The following is a 17,313-nucleotide window of genomic DNA, read 5'->3' on the forward strand; positions in this document are numbered from 1 at the left end:
AATAATAACTATTATTATAAAAATTTAGAAAATAAATACCAATGAGCAACACCTACTGCGCCAGAAAACTATGTATTCGATAGTGATAGCGACCCTATTTGATCATTTTCCCATCTCTACTCTTCCTAATATTTGGGGCCTTTCACATCTATAGTACCCTACTCCATAATGTTAGATATGTGTATATTAACTAGCTGTTATAAATTAGTACACGAATCGAGCTTCATCCTCCTAACGTGATGACAGAGAAAGAGAAGGAGTAAGTTAATAAAATCTTCTTTAACACCTCCCCACTCAAGGTAAACCAAATAATGATATATGACCTACCGTTTAATCAAAACTATGATGTCTTGCATAAAACTACTTTGAAGTGCCATAAAACGGGGTTACTTTGCAAAAAATTTGAAAAGAGTTTCACAGTACTCTTTCGGTAAAAACGTGATCAGTAGAGAGAAAGTTTCAACTGCCACCGTAAGATAGAACATGTTACTGTATTTTGGCTATAATGGTTGCTGTTAAATTCAGTTCAAATTAGCGGGAAAGTTTGTTCTAGTAGAGTTATGGAAAGCAGTCACTGTAAAGGCTGATAAAATTTAACAGATATCATCTATAAGATTTTCCGTCGAAGTTAAATTAGTTACCTAGAATACTACCATGTATAATATGACTTTGATGCAGTAGTTGAAATTGAAATGTTTAAAGCCATAAAAAACGTAAAACTTGAAGAACGCGTTTAAGCCTCTATTAGGGGTTAATTTGCACCGGTACAAAATACCGGTTAGATAGGAAATTATTACCACTGAAGCCTCCTGTGTTTTAAACTTAGCTAAATTTCCTATTTAGGTAGAAGCTGGAACGAATTTCTTGTCAGAAAACAAATTCTGAACAGTGGCAGATCCAGAAAAGTTGTTTGAGACGGGCTTCATTTAAAAGGACTTCTTTTTTTTTTTTTAGAAGTCACTAGACTTTTGCGGACTGGGCTTGCAGCTTATACACGTAGGAATCACCAGCAATAGACTTTTAGACAAATCTTTACTTAGGTTCAAACAGTGACTGCAAAGATTTATCTGACCCGGTGTCGGGAGCAGTTTAGGAATGATTTCTAAACTGCTTCGGTTTGCTCCCGGAACCGGATCAGTTGAATCGGTTATAGTTACTGTCCGAGTCAGAGTAATGTACAATGTTAAGAATTATACTATAAAGACAAGGGCCAAGAAGTTACTAAACACCATTCCTAACCAATCCAGGTGAAGTGTTGACTATCAATATTGATATCTAAATGGGGAAACCACCCCACCCACACCTACAAAAGTACCATAAAAACACCCAAAGGAAATAATATTTAGTCAAAACACTACTATAAAGCTAACGTAAGAAGGGAAAAAAATTAAAAAAACACTCATCACTAATTATAAATCAGTGCAGCATGATGAGGAAAAATAAATTACATTTCACCAAGATAATGGAACAACCAGCAGCAAAACAAATGCTTTGCCAATTACTCAAATGCAAAGCAAATCAAGAATAAAAGTAATATCAATTAACAAACGAAAGCACTCGCCGTGTCGCCATACCAGAACACTCATGAATAATGAACTCATAATTGCTGATTCCACAAAAAAGTAGGATAGCAGGAACACATGCGCAATACTCAACTACAAATTACTCAAAAATGTTCCTTTCTGCACAGACGTCGATTTATTAAAGCGAGCAAACTTGTTATTATTACAAACAAGACTAACCAATAAACGCCCACTTTTACCATACGGCAGGAATATCTTCAGGCTTCGACCACAATCATCACATGTTTTCTCTAACTCAATTAAACCACACAGTGCTGCAAAGCGATATGAATTAATATCCAAATCTAATACAAACTTATTGAACAACGACAAGTTCAAATTCTTTGTATTAAATTCATGTTATGGTTTCTAAATCGCACCTACTAACTCGATTGTCGCCATGAAACGAAAATTCAATTTTACCCGCCCACCGCATTCCACCAGCAACAGGACACACATACAAGCAGACAGAACATTTGACATCACAGTAACAGACTACCATATGGCTGTACAGAGACACTTAGTGGAAAAAATATGAAGTACCACCAATCTCTGAACTAAGACGGCACACCAAAGGCACGAACAGTTCAAACAAGTGACTCACGCAGAAACAGTTCCAGGAAGTGACTAAACCTGTAAGAGCCGATTAAAGTCACTGTTTTGAGTCTAATTACAAACTTGCCGTGAAAAAAAGATCATCCAATTTTCGGTAGGTTTCAGCCTGAAAGTTACAAACCTCGTAAATCTTGAACTGATTAGTGTCCGGATCATATTCTTGGACAAAGGGAATTACCAAATCAAATCAGTTTACGAAAACGATTTTTTCTTTTCGTCAGCTGGCACTTTTGGGGAACATATGTTAAGCTAGTAGAATGTGGTTCCAGAGTCGGTACCAGAAAATACATAATTTCCTTTACAAATATCGATAATTCAAACTAAGTACTGATACCGGAACCATCATTATAATATCAGTGTTACTAAAATGCATGCAGTTTTGAGTAGAATGTAAAATGTTGAAATACTGAATTAAAACATTGCTTAGAAACGTATGTCAACATACTTTTTTGTATGTTGTGGAAAGTAACCCCACCTACGAAACGTTTCACATTTCAATTTCAACAATTGCATCAACGTCGAATTATACACACTAGTATTCTACGAAACTGACTTAACTTTGACGGAAATTCTTTTAAATTTAGGCTGTATTTACAGTAACTGCTTTCCATACCACTACAACAAATCCTCCCGGTAATTAGAACTGATTCTAACCCCCAACATTATACCCAAATTACAGTTACATGTTCTATCTTACAGCTTAGTTGAAACTTTCTGTTTACAGTTCATGGTTGTACCGACGGAGGACTATAAAACTCTTTTGAATTTTGGTGCAAAGTAACCACCGATCTGCAAAGTAACCGCGTGTTACGGTATCTAGTAACCACTGTAAACGAAACGGAGTATCAAAATTGAATGTGTCAAATCATGACACGGAACTAGAAAAATATTTGGGAATGAAGGAATCCATATAATTAAGAAATTACGTCAAAATGTATTGTGGTACTTCTGAACACAAATATGCAAGCAAAGTAAGCATTTCAGAATGTTACCTATAAAGTACTTAGGAACGTTTAAGTACACTTCAAGACATGTAAGTTAATCCTAAATGAAGTATTTAGCGCCATCTTCGTTTACCAACATTCTGCGTAATGCCCTATTCTGCATAGCAATCTTATTTTTAGTGGCCGTCTAGCGCATGCTCGTTTGAGTTGTTTGAACAATAATTCATATATCATGTACGCTTATTAAGCCCTTAAAGTGATTCTATATTGAGAAATGGAGTTCCATACCCTAGAAATGATTGCTGGGAATATAAAAAATCGACTTGATTGAAAGAAGTGAGGGCAAATATGAAATGGATTTGTGTATGGACCTCTACAATTAATGAGACATCCATTGTTGATAAAAATATTCTTTATCTTGTATTTGGTAATGTCTTTCTAAGCCCTCCGGAGAAATGATGCTAGAACCATTTGAGCTAAATCCTGAGTAATTTTTTTTTTTTTAATATAATACATTCCACGTTTAATTTGGAAAATTTTAGGATGAATATCATTCTAGTGATTTGTTATTTTAAAAAGTCTCTATATAAATAAAACAATATTTCGAGCACCTATATTTTAAATATGTGCAACAGTTAGTGAGTAATGTGTAATCAATAATAAAAGAATCAATTTTTTTAATCAAAATATAAACTACATAAGATTTGTATGAGTAGTAATTTATATCTTGAAAAAAAAAAAAAAAGGATTCCTTTATATCTTGACAAAAAATCGATTCCTTGCTATTATTTGGTATACAGCTAGTGTATGTGTGCCACGCCATTTCGAAATTGTAGATTACTAACTTACGTTTGAGATATCTCCCATAACTAAATACTTCTTGTGAAGCATTTCCTTTAACAAACAATTTTCCGTACCGATGTAACCGTATTATCAATCTGAGCCAATTAGTACATGAAAATTGACCATTACCTTTCTGGCCGAACTGAATTTAAATATTTTGTGGTTAATTGTTGTGAGTCATTAGAGTACGACGCGCAAGTCTCCTGAAGCACTATTTTTCTTAGCGTTTTTATATTACTTTCTAATGCAGGATCTGATTCTGCAAATTCTGATTTCAACATATCAACGGTCAGTTTCACATCCGAAGAATACATAGCTGTAAGCTTGCCCATTGTTTGTTCTCCTTCCGTTGTAGATAACATTAAATCTTTGTTGTCAGTCATCAGTTCTAATGTGCACCCTTTCCCTTCGAGTGGATCTTCTTGAGGTAAGTCAAACACAATTTCCTCTTTGCACAATTCCAACTTAACAGACGCCTCACCAGCCATTGTGAATTAAAATATTATAAGAATTTAATACTGTTCTTATACTTCCCTTATATTTTTTTTTTGCCAGTGTTAATGAAATGATTTACGAGAACTTTCAGAAAAATAACTTTACATTACCAATCTTCTTCCTCTGCTGTTGCGTTTTCTTACTTGTCTTGTCGTGTGACTATTATCAGTCAAATAGATCGGTGCACCAGCTAATTAGCATCTGTGCTACTATTGCTAAATGGTCAAATGTGTACCTCAAACATAGGATTTATGATTGAAAAACAAAATACAATAAAATACAGGACGCAATCGGGAAAAAGACACAAGTCGGGAAAAAAGTCAAAATCAGGAAAAGGTCAAAGTCAAAGTCGGGAAACGAGTTCAGACAGGGAAAAAGGGCGAAAAGCCAAGGTGAACAGGGAAAAACGTAGAGGAAAGTGGGAAGTATAAAATGAAAAGAGAAAGGAGAAATAGAAAGTGTAGAAAAAAGAAGTGGATGTAGGTACGTGTAAATGGAACAGAAAGTGTAAGTGTAGTGTAGGTGTATCACTGGGCCCACTTAATCTCCTACCTCTCGGAGCATCACAGCTACGAGGAACTCACCAGCACAGCCACTGCCGAACCCCCGTTTTCTTTCTTTCTTTCTTTCTTGCACACTAATATCAGTTTTAGGGGGGTTGCCTCAGGCGGAAGCATAAATAGGCCACAAGTGTAGTATTGGTCAAATAGTAAAGTGAAAGGTCAGATAGCGAAAGTGAATGAAAGTTAATTGTTGCGAGTCTAATATGGAGAACGAATTCCTTCGGACGGCTGTTAATTGTGCGTTTTCTTTCGTAGAGTGATTATTACAAGAGGCGCCACTTCTTATACAACCAATGGAAATTTAATTTTTTTTTCAGAATGCTACAAAATTGACTCGCTTGTATCGTTTGCTTCTAGCGTCGTCTACTACCAGCAGAGATTCTTCTCTAGTGATGGGCAGTGGGAATATTCTCGGTGGGAAAGAATTTCTAAAAATAGGAATATTCCCGGGTTTTCTCCCTGGCCTATAAAATCCAGAAAAGGAATTTATTTCCATTTCTTTACTTAATCTTCCAAATTATAAGAACAATATGACTAATTACTTTATTTTAAGAAAAGAATTTAGATATTGTGAACATACATTTTTATGCCCAAATCGTGACAAAATGTTGGGCATATGTCTTCTGGTAGTTACCCAACCTAATTTTTTTATAACATGTAAAAATGTTTTATCTTTATATCAGTAGTTGAGTCAAGTTTAGAAAATGCACTTACATGTAAATTTAAACTTTTTAGCGGTATAAAAGTATGTAGACTTAGTATACCATTTTTGAATCATATTTTCTTTCCTAGAACATGTTGTAAATAAACATCCATTTATGTGTACTCTCTAAATATAATAAAATATTAATAAAATAACATAACATCGTTCAAAATATACATTTTAACGAATCCTCTGGGGACAACTGTAATCATATACTGTGATATAAAAACTAATTTAACTTTGAAATGATAATATAGTAATAGAATGCATTTTTAATTGTGATTGTTCATAAATTCCCAGAAAATTCCCACTTTTGGGAATATTCCCGAAAAATATCTTCCCGGGAATTTACCCATCACTAGTCTTGTTTTTCTCGTCATAGGACAGTTTCTGCATGTGGATAAAGCCTTCGCCGGTGTTCAAATTGCTTGCGCGTGCCATTGGTGCACGTGGTCCCGAGTTCGATTCCCGACGTAAAAGTGTTAAAAAATTAAGTTTACAATCAGTTACTTTAATTAATTATCCATCATTAAGTTAGAGGGAAAAAAAGAGAAAAAATTTATTATGCATATAGTTTCGAGTAGCATATTCTTAATTATATCATATTTTACTTAAATTCTGAATTGCAAAATAAATTAATATCAGTATACCATATGTATTGTAGGAAAGCTGTAAAGTGGTACTATTTTATTTTATTGGAGACACAGTGACATTTCTGTCATCACCGTCTGCCTTGGTGCATAATTAAGTAAAATTGAAGTAAAAGTAATAATAACTAGAACCCCTCCTTTTATATATCAAGGGTGGATCCAGGGGGCGATCGCCCCCCAAAAGAGGAAACTTTCTTATTTTATATATTGTCAAGACCATAGATAATTTATTAATTTGTTTGGTTTAATTTGTAATTTTGTCTTGAGTTTTTGAAAACCTAATTTAACGTTGTTTGATATGTGAAAAGATATGTGCAAGTAAAACACTACGTGTATATTCCAGATTGTATGTATTCTAGTCCAACAACAAGAGTTTGTAAAATTATGTAATAAATTTGTTAACATTCACACTTTCTTCGGACAATGAGGACATCAAGAAAAGTGACATTGTTTCGTGTCATCATGATTGAATTGAGGTTATGAGAATTTGGTCGAATAAGATCTTTTCAGATCTGGGACGCACGTGGATGAAAATCGGCCCGAGTGCTGAAATCGTATTACCGGAACGTCAGCAGCCTGAGTTCTATAAAAAGCTTTTATTTTATTCAATGAGATTATTCTCTCATTCAATGTTTGGACGAGGATTCCGTCGAGATCATTTCTTCGACATTCAGTCTTAGTTCATTCTCGAAGAGCAGACCTTCATGGATGCATTCATTCATTAAGTCTACGAGCATCCATTCAGTCATTCAGTTATTCGTCGAGATTAAGTATCTTTAGTGTTGTTATTCAGAGAATCGTTAAAGAAGTATCAACGTCAAGTACAACTGACTGCTGTCTCTGGGATATGAACATTCAGTGCTTGGTTTGAACATCATCACCAACAGCAGATATGTGTCACAACCAAAATCTGTGCTAGTCCAATTCGTTATTCATGGTTCATTCGTCATTCGTTATACACTAAACCACTCTCTCTCGAGTCCTCATAAACAACCAACACTTCACACACAAATGTTCATTAAGTTTGTTAAATACACATGTTCTAAGTAGACATTTTTGTTATCATTTTCAATAGGGTTCTGGTTGGCCCTCAAGCAATGCAACCAGTGGTGGATAATCACCAACTTACCTCTCACATAATGCGAGTAAACACAGAGTTGCTTAATGTTAATTAGATCAATCTAGGGAGCTCAGAGTGCTCTACCTAGTCAAATTCTATTCAATTTAAATCAAGAGCAACCCAGCTTGGCAATATATAAATAAACCCATCCCAAAGTTTGGAGCCCTTAAAAGTAGCAATATGACAACCCACCGCCCCCCAAGAAGTCGGTTCTGGATCCGCCCCTGGTTAATATATAAAATGATGGACGAAGTAGAGGTCTGCACGAGCTCAGACTGAGCCCGCAAGCCGGATTCAGGCTTACAAAGCATAAATCACATCGGGCCTGAGTAGTAAATTTTTAAATATACAACTATATTTTTCTGGCCTAACTTTGTAAATATGCTCTCAAACGATATTTATTGCACTATTCTTTCTGAAGAACTTTCAGAGCACAACTGCATAATTGAACCTCCAGTTGCTGTAAATAAAAATACAATTTTACGTTAATTATTAAGTTTTTTTGTAATTCGGACTCATTTGGTTACCACACCAGCACAGGCCTAAATGTTAAAACATATTTCGGACTTGGGTCGGGGGTCACATTACAAATTCGCTAAAAATTCCGGTCCCTGCAGACTTCCGAGATGAAGTCACGGCGGTACCTCCCCGCACACAAAAAAAGGATATTTATAAAAACAAGAAACTTACTAAACACACGAAAATCATGGCATTACTCTAGCAGACGGTTCTACTAAATTTTGGTACTCTTACATTTTCAGGCTGGGTTAGAGCTTTGTATTTCTTTTAGCCGATCATGCACTAAATGAGATACTCCATTACTAGTTGCAGATTTATGGCTCAGTATAAATAGTGTGGACGTATGGCATAAAAACTGTGTACAGTGCATGAAATACGAATCAACTCATGCTAGGTGGCTACTGAAAAGCACGAATGCTATCTAACCGAGTCAGATCAGGAGAGCAGCAGGAAGACCTGAGCGGCGACGAGGGCTGCGCCCGTAGGGAGCACACGCATAAACGAGGATAGTGGAAAAGCACTCTTACACATACAATACTTTCACTATCACAAATTCATTTCAATATGATGTGCAGTAATTACTTATATTCACATTCTCATTTCTTCACGATAAATATGCTACTTGGTAGAACCGTCTGCTCGAGTGAAACTAAAAGGTTTTGCTATTTATTTATAGATATACTTTCGGTGAGTCTTATCCTCCTTTAATACTCTAGTCCACCACTCGCCTGGGACGAGTGGTCCATCTGTACGGGCGAGTATTTAACACAGGGTGTCTATTGACCTGGGAAACTTGGAATTTGTTTTTGTAAATTGAAAAAGCCTGGAAATTAACAACAAACCTGGATTTTTCTTAATTATACATTTTCACAGCATATAATAGAAAAAATCCTAATATAATAGAATAGTCCTAATAAAAAATAGCTACCAGGGGTATATCTGATCTGAGTTCTGTCAATGCTTCTCCATGCTTGTAACAGATTTTTTTCTACGCTTCCCGTGGCTGAGTTTCCATAGACATCTTGAAATTATTTAGGTGGAATTTTTAACCATATTTTGTGGCAGTTCGAAAACTTTTTTTTTGCTACATTAACAAATCAAGAAATCAGGGAAATATTGGAAACTTCTCCTTTACGAAATTTTACGAAAAAGTAAGGGACAAATCAGGGAAAATGGTACTTAAACTAGAAATCAAGGAAAATTGTAAAGTTTTACTCAGGAAGTGAAACATTCTTTTAGGTTTTGCCTATTTGTTAAGAAAGCCCGATAACTGAAACACGAGAGGGATATAATTAAGATATATGAATAACACGTTAGTTAAAGGTGAAAACTCTAGTTGCTATTTTTCAGTTACAGCACATTTTTCTCAATTGGCCTTGTGGAGGGGATATTAGCAGTAACAACTTCTTTGTTTAAAAAAAACTGGAAATTAATACAAATATACCTAGAGAAAGCCTGGAATTTAAAAACAAACATCTAGTAGATATAATCTAATATCATACCGAAGGTAAGTAAATGATTTCTATTTTGGGATGAGTGCTAGAAGCTAGTTAAATTTAGTTAAATTTTGTTGCTTATTTGCATCTCTGCTCTAGTCCCTTATAAACAGCCAAATAAATACCTACCTGCTTTGCTTATTACGTAACAGTCTCCTATTATAATTTAGCTGGGATTGCTCGTCAGGGAAAATGCTAGTAGCAGTTACGATTAAAGTAAATTGTAGGTTTCATGTCATAGTTGAAGTACTCAGAGAATGCTTATCTGTTGCGAGTTCGAATCCAGTTCAAGCTTGATCATAATAATCTCTTGTCTTCTTTGGCCTAATAAATTCACCAATAATAATAATAATGTGTTTTCAACTAATGAATCCAAGTTGTATCACAAACTTCAACTTTGTAAAAAGGCTTTCAGACAATTCGACGATTTGATAAATATGCATTTGATATAGCTTGCATTTGTTTCTAGAATCTTCATATCGTACACGAATGGATCAGTCAAGTAATTTTGTTACTTTCGCTGTCAACAAAACTGCAAGAATTTGGCCTATGATAGATTTTCTTTACATGGATCCATGGATTGATTGTAGCTCGCGCCGAGTGGAATTTGAGGTTGACAAATACAGTGTACATGAGTTTTCTCAGGATTCTTATATTTCCAAACAGTTTGTTATTTTCCAGTTGAATTTTCATTGTCAGCATTATAAGTCTCCTATTGCCTTGATGTATTGTGTTGTATTGTATTGTATTTATTTCGTCCTTTTTCATACATTTAGCACTGTATTACAATGCATATGAAATGGACACGTCATTTAAATATGCATACAAAATAAAAGAAACAGTACTACTGAAAATTACACACACTAGGTGAATAATTAAGCCTTACTTCTTACATCTTATTACACTGTACATTTTACGTGACATCATTGTTAGAAATAAACTTAGCAATTATTACTTGCAGTGTATTTAGAAATCCTCCAACAAGTATCTAATGCTAAAAGCGAGTAATGACATTGATTTACTGTACATGATGTAACATTTCTATTCACTTAGCAGTTCATGTATTCCTCCACCGAGTAAAAGCAATGTTGTAATAAATATTTCTGTTCTTTTTTTAAATTTAGCTACAGAGTCCTGAGTTTTTATTTCTTTCGGAAGTTTATTGTAAAGCATGATACCCGCGTATTTACACCCTTTTTCATATAATACTGTTCTATGTTCTACAATAGAAAGTTTTGTTTGTTTCTTGTATCGTGATCATGCTGCTGTTCTACTCGCGTAAGGACACCTTGTAGGTGTCTCTTTACAAATATTAATAGATTTAAAATATACAAACAGGGTACTGGAAGTATACGAAGATTTTTCAATATTTGTTTGCAGTGATCTTGCAGTGGTTTAGCAGTTGCCATCATTCTTATTATTCGTTTCTGATCGTAAAAATTACTTTGGCCTTGTGTGTATTTCCCCAAAATATAATATCATATGTTAAATTCGATTGGAATAATCCAAAGTAAACTGTTTTTAAAGTAGACTCTCTTAAAACATTTTTTATGTATTTTAATTGCAAAATATATTTGGTTTAATCTTTTACTAAGCTTAGTTATTTGCACATCCCAGGAGAGACTTCTATCTATCCAAATTCCTAAGAACTTACTTGAGTTTACAAATTCTATTTCGTTATTTTGAATTACAATGTTCCTAGGCTGTGCATGTTTGTTGCGCATGTGATGAAAATTGATTCCTTGTCTTTTCAATATTTAATTTAGCTTATTTTCTTTAACCCAGTGAGATAGTTTACAAAGGATTTCGTTTGCACTAACTTCAACAACCTCATTTGTATTACCTTTGACTATAATATTAGCGTCATCTGCATAAATAGATGCTTCTGCTGGAGCAATAATACTTGGTAGGTAGTTAATATATATCAAAAATAAGAGCGGCCCTAATACGGATATTTGTGGCACTCCACATGTTATTTCTTGTTTCTCTGATATGTAGTATGTAGCTTGGTTTGTATCCTTGTTATTGTATATAATTTCCACTACTTGCTGCCGATTTTTCAGATACGCTTGAAACCATTTGGATGCAATACCTCTTATTCCGTAATCTTGTAGCTTTGAGAGAAGATTTCTATGTGACACTAAGTCAAATGCTTTCGAAAGATCCCGGAAAAAACCTATACATTTCTCCTTACTATCTAAACTTTTATGTACACGTTCCACGAAGTTATATATTGCAGTTTCCGTTGATTTCCCTTGTAGGAAGCCATGTTGCTCATGTGTTATTAGATCATGTTTAAGTGAAAAGGATGCTAGCCGGACACTCATTGTGGTTTCTAACATTTTTTAGAAAATTGGCAGAAGCGAAATATGCCTATAATTTTCAAGCGCTGATTTGTCACCTTTTTTATATATTGGTTTTACTTTTGCAATTTTTAATATACTAGGGAATTCTCCACTTGAAAACGACATATTTATGAGGAAACACAGAGGGTCAGTAATATATTTAATGCTTTTCTTTACAATACTTGGCGGTATGCCGTCTACGCCAGCTGACCATTTACTTTTCATTTTCTTTACCATTTTATTATTTCTGCATTAGGGCCATTCCATGAGAAGGTGAGCCTGAACCCAAATTTACGACTGTCAGAACCAATGCATTTTTACGTATATATGAAGTAAATAGAACGAAATTTATTTTTTTACAGAGGAAAACTTATTTATACTTAGAATTCACGTAAAATTTTAAGCCTAAGTTGGTAATTTGTAACCTGTCGGCTGCGAGGATTTTTTTTTTAATTTTTTTATCTGCAACATTTTACGGTATATGGTTCGTGTTTGGATGAAGTAACTTCGAGCTATTCAAGATGCCCCCTTTTGCTACAAGCCGCAGTTGAAAAAGGGTTTACAGAACAAAATTTGTTTATCATATCATTAAAGATATAAACGTCAACTTGGTGTCCTGCCCGTGATAGAAAATTACCAAAAGTTATTGTACTGAATTACTAAATTTGAGGATGTAATTCGTACTTAGTAGAAGTAACAATTTGCACGTGTACTTCACATTTACCAAATTTTGGACTAATCCTAACAATATATTTCAATTTATTTCCATTTGAAAACTTGTCCTGCCCGTCAGAGTGGGCATGCCACTGGTGGGATAGTTTTGTGTACATTGGTTATTCATGACAGAAAATTATTCCGTGTGTACTAAAATAAAGTTTTCTAAGCATAAACATTATTTACTTAAATAGAGGATTATGTATTAGTCAGTATGATGCTTTAAGTGAAAATGTCATATAAATATTATCACTAGCGTCACCTTTTTGTTCGTTTCAAGGGAGAAGTGGATGGGATTGGAATACCTAGAAGAAGGCCAGTATGGAACTTTGTGAAACAAAAGAAAGTAATTATAGAATGTGCTGCTGATTTCGTAACAGCTTTAAGCTCTTCGTTTCATAATATATCTGTTTTACTACTATCATCAGCGGAAATTGAAAAAAAAAAAGACCTTTGAATAAAAGACGGGAAAATGCTCTTGTCAATTGAATATCTCCAAACAAAACAATTTTTTCCCTGCAATTTGACAGCGAAAATTTGGTAATTCGTCGAACTTTTAAATCAAAGCTGCATCCGTGTAAAATCTTTAAATTTCTAACAGACTTTTATTCAGATTCTGAAAATGATCATTCCGAAAGCTATGAAGTTATCCTGAGGGACGACTTAGGTGTGCATGGTAACAAGGCTTCTTTTAGACCAGCTGTTGAAGATATAACACAAGGAACATTTTTGTTTATGGAATTTTTCTCTAGTGTAGACAAAAAGAAAACATAGACATGCAACTATCGCACAAATCCCAGTGGAAGAGGACAAAGAAGTTAAGGAAATTCGTATGAATACCGTAAAATTTTCAAGACTCTTGAAGATTTGTCTTACGTGCATTTCTTTCAAGTATTACCTGTGATGCCAGCAGTGCTGTTCCGTGGAGGGAAGGGGCGAGCGGGGTGGAGGCTCCGGGCGTCAAAGTAAGGAGGCGCAAAATTCAAGACGAAAAATATAAGATATATATAAAATGGAAGGAAAAAAGTATAAAAAGTGCTCAAAATCAAGAAAAGGAAAGGTTTCTGTTTTAAAATTTTCTTACGCGTCGCGCCAACCATGGTGACGCTTTGCGGCTGGTCTGTTGACCTCTCATATTTACGGGGGCGCCGTCGCGACGCGTCGTATACTTTTGCCCCGGGCGCTGATTTCCCATGGCATAAGCACTGGATACCAGCAACTATTTTATATACTGTTAGACAGTGTTTTGTACGAATTTACACCTACAAGGTGTTTTGTAAGTGGGCAAATAAAATAATTTCCTAAAGTGTTGGTAGTGAGAAATAAGTGTATGCCATATTATTATTTTTATGTGATAAAAGCGAGCCTCAAGTAAATAAATAGAATTATTTGTGTACAATGCTATAACAGAAAAGCAGAAATTGACTTATTTTCGATTTTATTTCATTTTTGAAATCATTCTTATTGAGATTTTGTGTGTTAATTCACACGGTGTCCTGTCCGTGACAACCATGTGCCCTGCCCATGACACAGTAAAGTTTAGTTTATTTTTAATATAAATGTTCAGCAAATTTCTCTTATGTGAAGTTTAAAAATTTCTAATTTATACACTTCCGTTTAAATAAAAACATTTTGAGCTAAGAATTCACAGAGTTTTGTAACATTCACTTGGTGTGTCAGAAGTCACTTCTCTTTTTTATCCCCGCCCGTGACAGACGCTTAGGGATTAATATTTCCTACTCTTTACAGAAAAAAATACTCAAAGCATCAGATACATATACTTTAAAGTCTGAACTGCTCATCTCTCATACAATTAGCATAATTTATGCTGTACTTTTAGAAATATACAATTTTAAAGCATCAAAAAGGTAGTGTAAATTTCCTGCCTATGACGATAGAATAGCTCATTAGTAGCTGGATGTAGGTATATTGTATTGTTGCAAAATTTGAGAATATTTTCGAAGTGGACAATGCTGGATCATTATTGTACGTTTGTGATAAGTTGGTGTAATAGTTATTAAATAGGTCAGAAATTGTAGGAGGATCTTTTATTATGTTGTCATTTTAAATTACCTCTAAATTACCGTCTTCATTACGAGTGTTTAAACTTAACTCGCTCTTCACTAGTTTCCACAACGCCTTCGACTTATCTTATTTTTAATTATTGTGTCATTGTGTAATTTTTTTTCTGCTTTCAGAACCCGTTTTCTATATGTTGTGGTATCTTTAGTAATATGTCTCTGTATATGGTGATAGATTTCCTTGTGTTTTAGAATTGTCTCATTTTTTTACTTGCTATTCTGATCCCTTCTGTTACCCAGGGTTTTGATTGTTTTGGAGAAGTTGCACATTTTACAACAGGGAATGCTAGATCGAAATAGAATCTTATTGTGTCAATGAAGTAACTGAAAGCTTCATTAACCCCATTATGTATATAAAGCTCGTTCCAATTTTCTTCCCTGAGAAAGTGATTAAAATATTGTATATTTTCGTCATTAAATCTGCTTTTGTACGTTACACAACTTGCTTTTGCATTACAAAAACTTCTATTAAGACTTAAAAACTCCTATTAGGAGTGTAAACGTAGGATGTTAAAAACTATGTTTTGCGGGTCGTATCTTCACAAATTAGGCATGCCCGTTGCAGTTGTGCGAGATACACAGTAAAGATATAAGGCATGCAGCTTTATGAGATACAAAGTTTTGGTACTATCCTCGGGTACGTGCACACCCACCATCGCTAACCCGCCTGCACCTTCGGACGCACCCAGGCTCATCCTGTTGCACCCTCGCGCATTCGTGCTTTTCAGTGGCTACCTAGCACTGGTTGATTCGTAATTTTTCACAATGTTTAAATGGCGTCCAGATCCTGTTTGTAGAAGTGTCAGTAACGTGTAAGCTCTCTTATAATGCATATACACCCAGAAATGCAACTCTTCCCTATAGAAATACCATAGCGCTTTGAAGAGAAAGTGTAAACACTCAGTTAGTTGGAGTGGTTCACCACAGAGAGGCGCTGTCGTAGTTTTACGATCCAACTTCGTATGAAACGCTATGGAAATAAATGTAAATCTCATATAGTTTTCTTCTTTTTTTAACAGTTCGTTAATTCACCTACAGAAACGTAGCGTGTACTTAATTGATTTCAGTATTAAATTGTTTACTTAATACATGTGTAGCAGTAATTTGTAGATAAACATAAAATTTTAAAAATAACTGAAAAAGAATTTCTGCACCCACAAATTTCCAAACTCTCAAATCTGACATAATATTTTTCCATCTATTAATAAAGTCTTTATATATTTTATACATGGCATTGAGACAAAACTAAAGTTACATTTTAAAATATAATGAAACTTGTATAAACCGGAACTTCAATAAAGTGGAAACCTGTCATTAACGAAAACTTTTCAAAGTCCCGGTGTGTGTTTCTATTGCTCTTCAAATTTGTATAAAACGGAAATCTGTCCAAAACGGACGAAAATGTCGGACCCATTGCTTTCCGTGCTTTATACAAGTTTCATTATGAAAATAAATTGATAACATAGATAATATTTTATTATAAGTAAGAAAATATAATCTTTTATTATAAGTAGGAAATATAGGCCTACCTATAACTATACTGCAAGATTTCTTCGTTGAGCTCTGTGTCAGTAATTAGACACTAGCAAGTTTTGAAAACCTGAGCGATGATATTGCGATTTTTGACGACGCTAACTCCTTCCGAATTTCCTTTGAGCGAAAAGAGGAACGGCATTTGATATATTGTATAATGAATTTGGGAATTAATTCCATGGAATGAATGTTCCTTCCTACATCCCAGAACTATGGCCTCAACTTTGATTTCATTCAAACTCTCCAAAGTATCATAAAAATATGTCACCTTATATGCTTGCATTAGTTATAGTGTTAGCGGTCACTACTTTTCTGCCTATAATAACACGCTAAACACTTCTTGAGTTGAGTACATTAGAAAAGAATTTCCAGTCTTTTAATTTAGTGAAGACAGCGCCGTTATTTTCTTTTGAAGATATTCTTCGTAATTTGCTTATACAGCATGTACATTTAGTGAATTTTGACCCTTTACTATGTAACCTGACAAATGATAAACGAGGCCTTCTTTTGCAGTACTGCATTTTGGAAGTGGTGGAAAATTACTTACTCAGTCACATGCATCTGTACCCTTTTCAAACAAAATGAACTTGAAAATGATAACATAACACTTCAACCCCAAGATCGGAAAATTGATAGAAAAGAATGTAAGTGGGCAAGAAACTTTCATGAAACGAACGTGAAGTACTTTCAATATCTTCTTAGCAAGGAAGACTGGACGGACACATTACTAGAAAATGACGTAAACAATAAATACAGACAGTTCATTAATACCGTTAGGCACTATTTCGAAATAGCCTTTCCACTTAAGAAGATAAAGGTATATTCTCGCAAAACTAGATGCAACTGGATAACACGAGGCATAATTAGTTCCTGCATGAGAAAGAAACAACTACATACAATTGTGAAAAGGACGAATAATAGGAAACTAAAAGAATATTTAATAAATATAGACGTATTCTTAAAGGAGTAATAAAAAAACAAAGAAAATACACACATCAAATAGAATATCTAAATCTGATAACAAGAACAAAACACTATGGCAAGTAGTAAATGAACAATCAACCGCATCAAAAGCGCAAAAAATAGAAATTAAAAAAATAATACAGCATGGCCGAGAAATAACAAATAAA

At 34.4% G+C, this 17,313-nt stretch overlaps 1 protein-coding gene across 1 annotated transcript in view; it reads right to left on the reverse strand.

The window, feature by feature from the left end:
* Positions 1–4,944, reverse strand: part of LOC145690908 (uncharacterized) — a 29,039-nt gene extending 24,095 nt beyond the window's left edge. The window contains exon 1 of the mRNA XM_081766335.1: positions 4,094–4,944. Coding sequence (XP_081622461.1) covers positions 4,094–4,452 — 359 coding nt within the window. The 5' untranslated portion in view covers positions 4,453–4,944. The remainder of the gene's footprint in view (positions 1–4,093) is intronic.
* Between the last annotated feature and the right edge of the window lie 12,369 nt (positions 4,945–17,313).

Source organism: Thermobia domestica, chromosome 7 (assembly GCF_964235325.1).
Source record: "Thermobia domestica chromosome 7, izTheDome1.hap1.1, whole genome shotgun sequence".
Lineage (NCBI taxonomy): Eukaryota > Metazoa > Arthropoda > Insecta > Zygentoma > Lepismatidae > Thermobia > Thermobia domestica.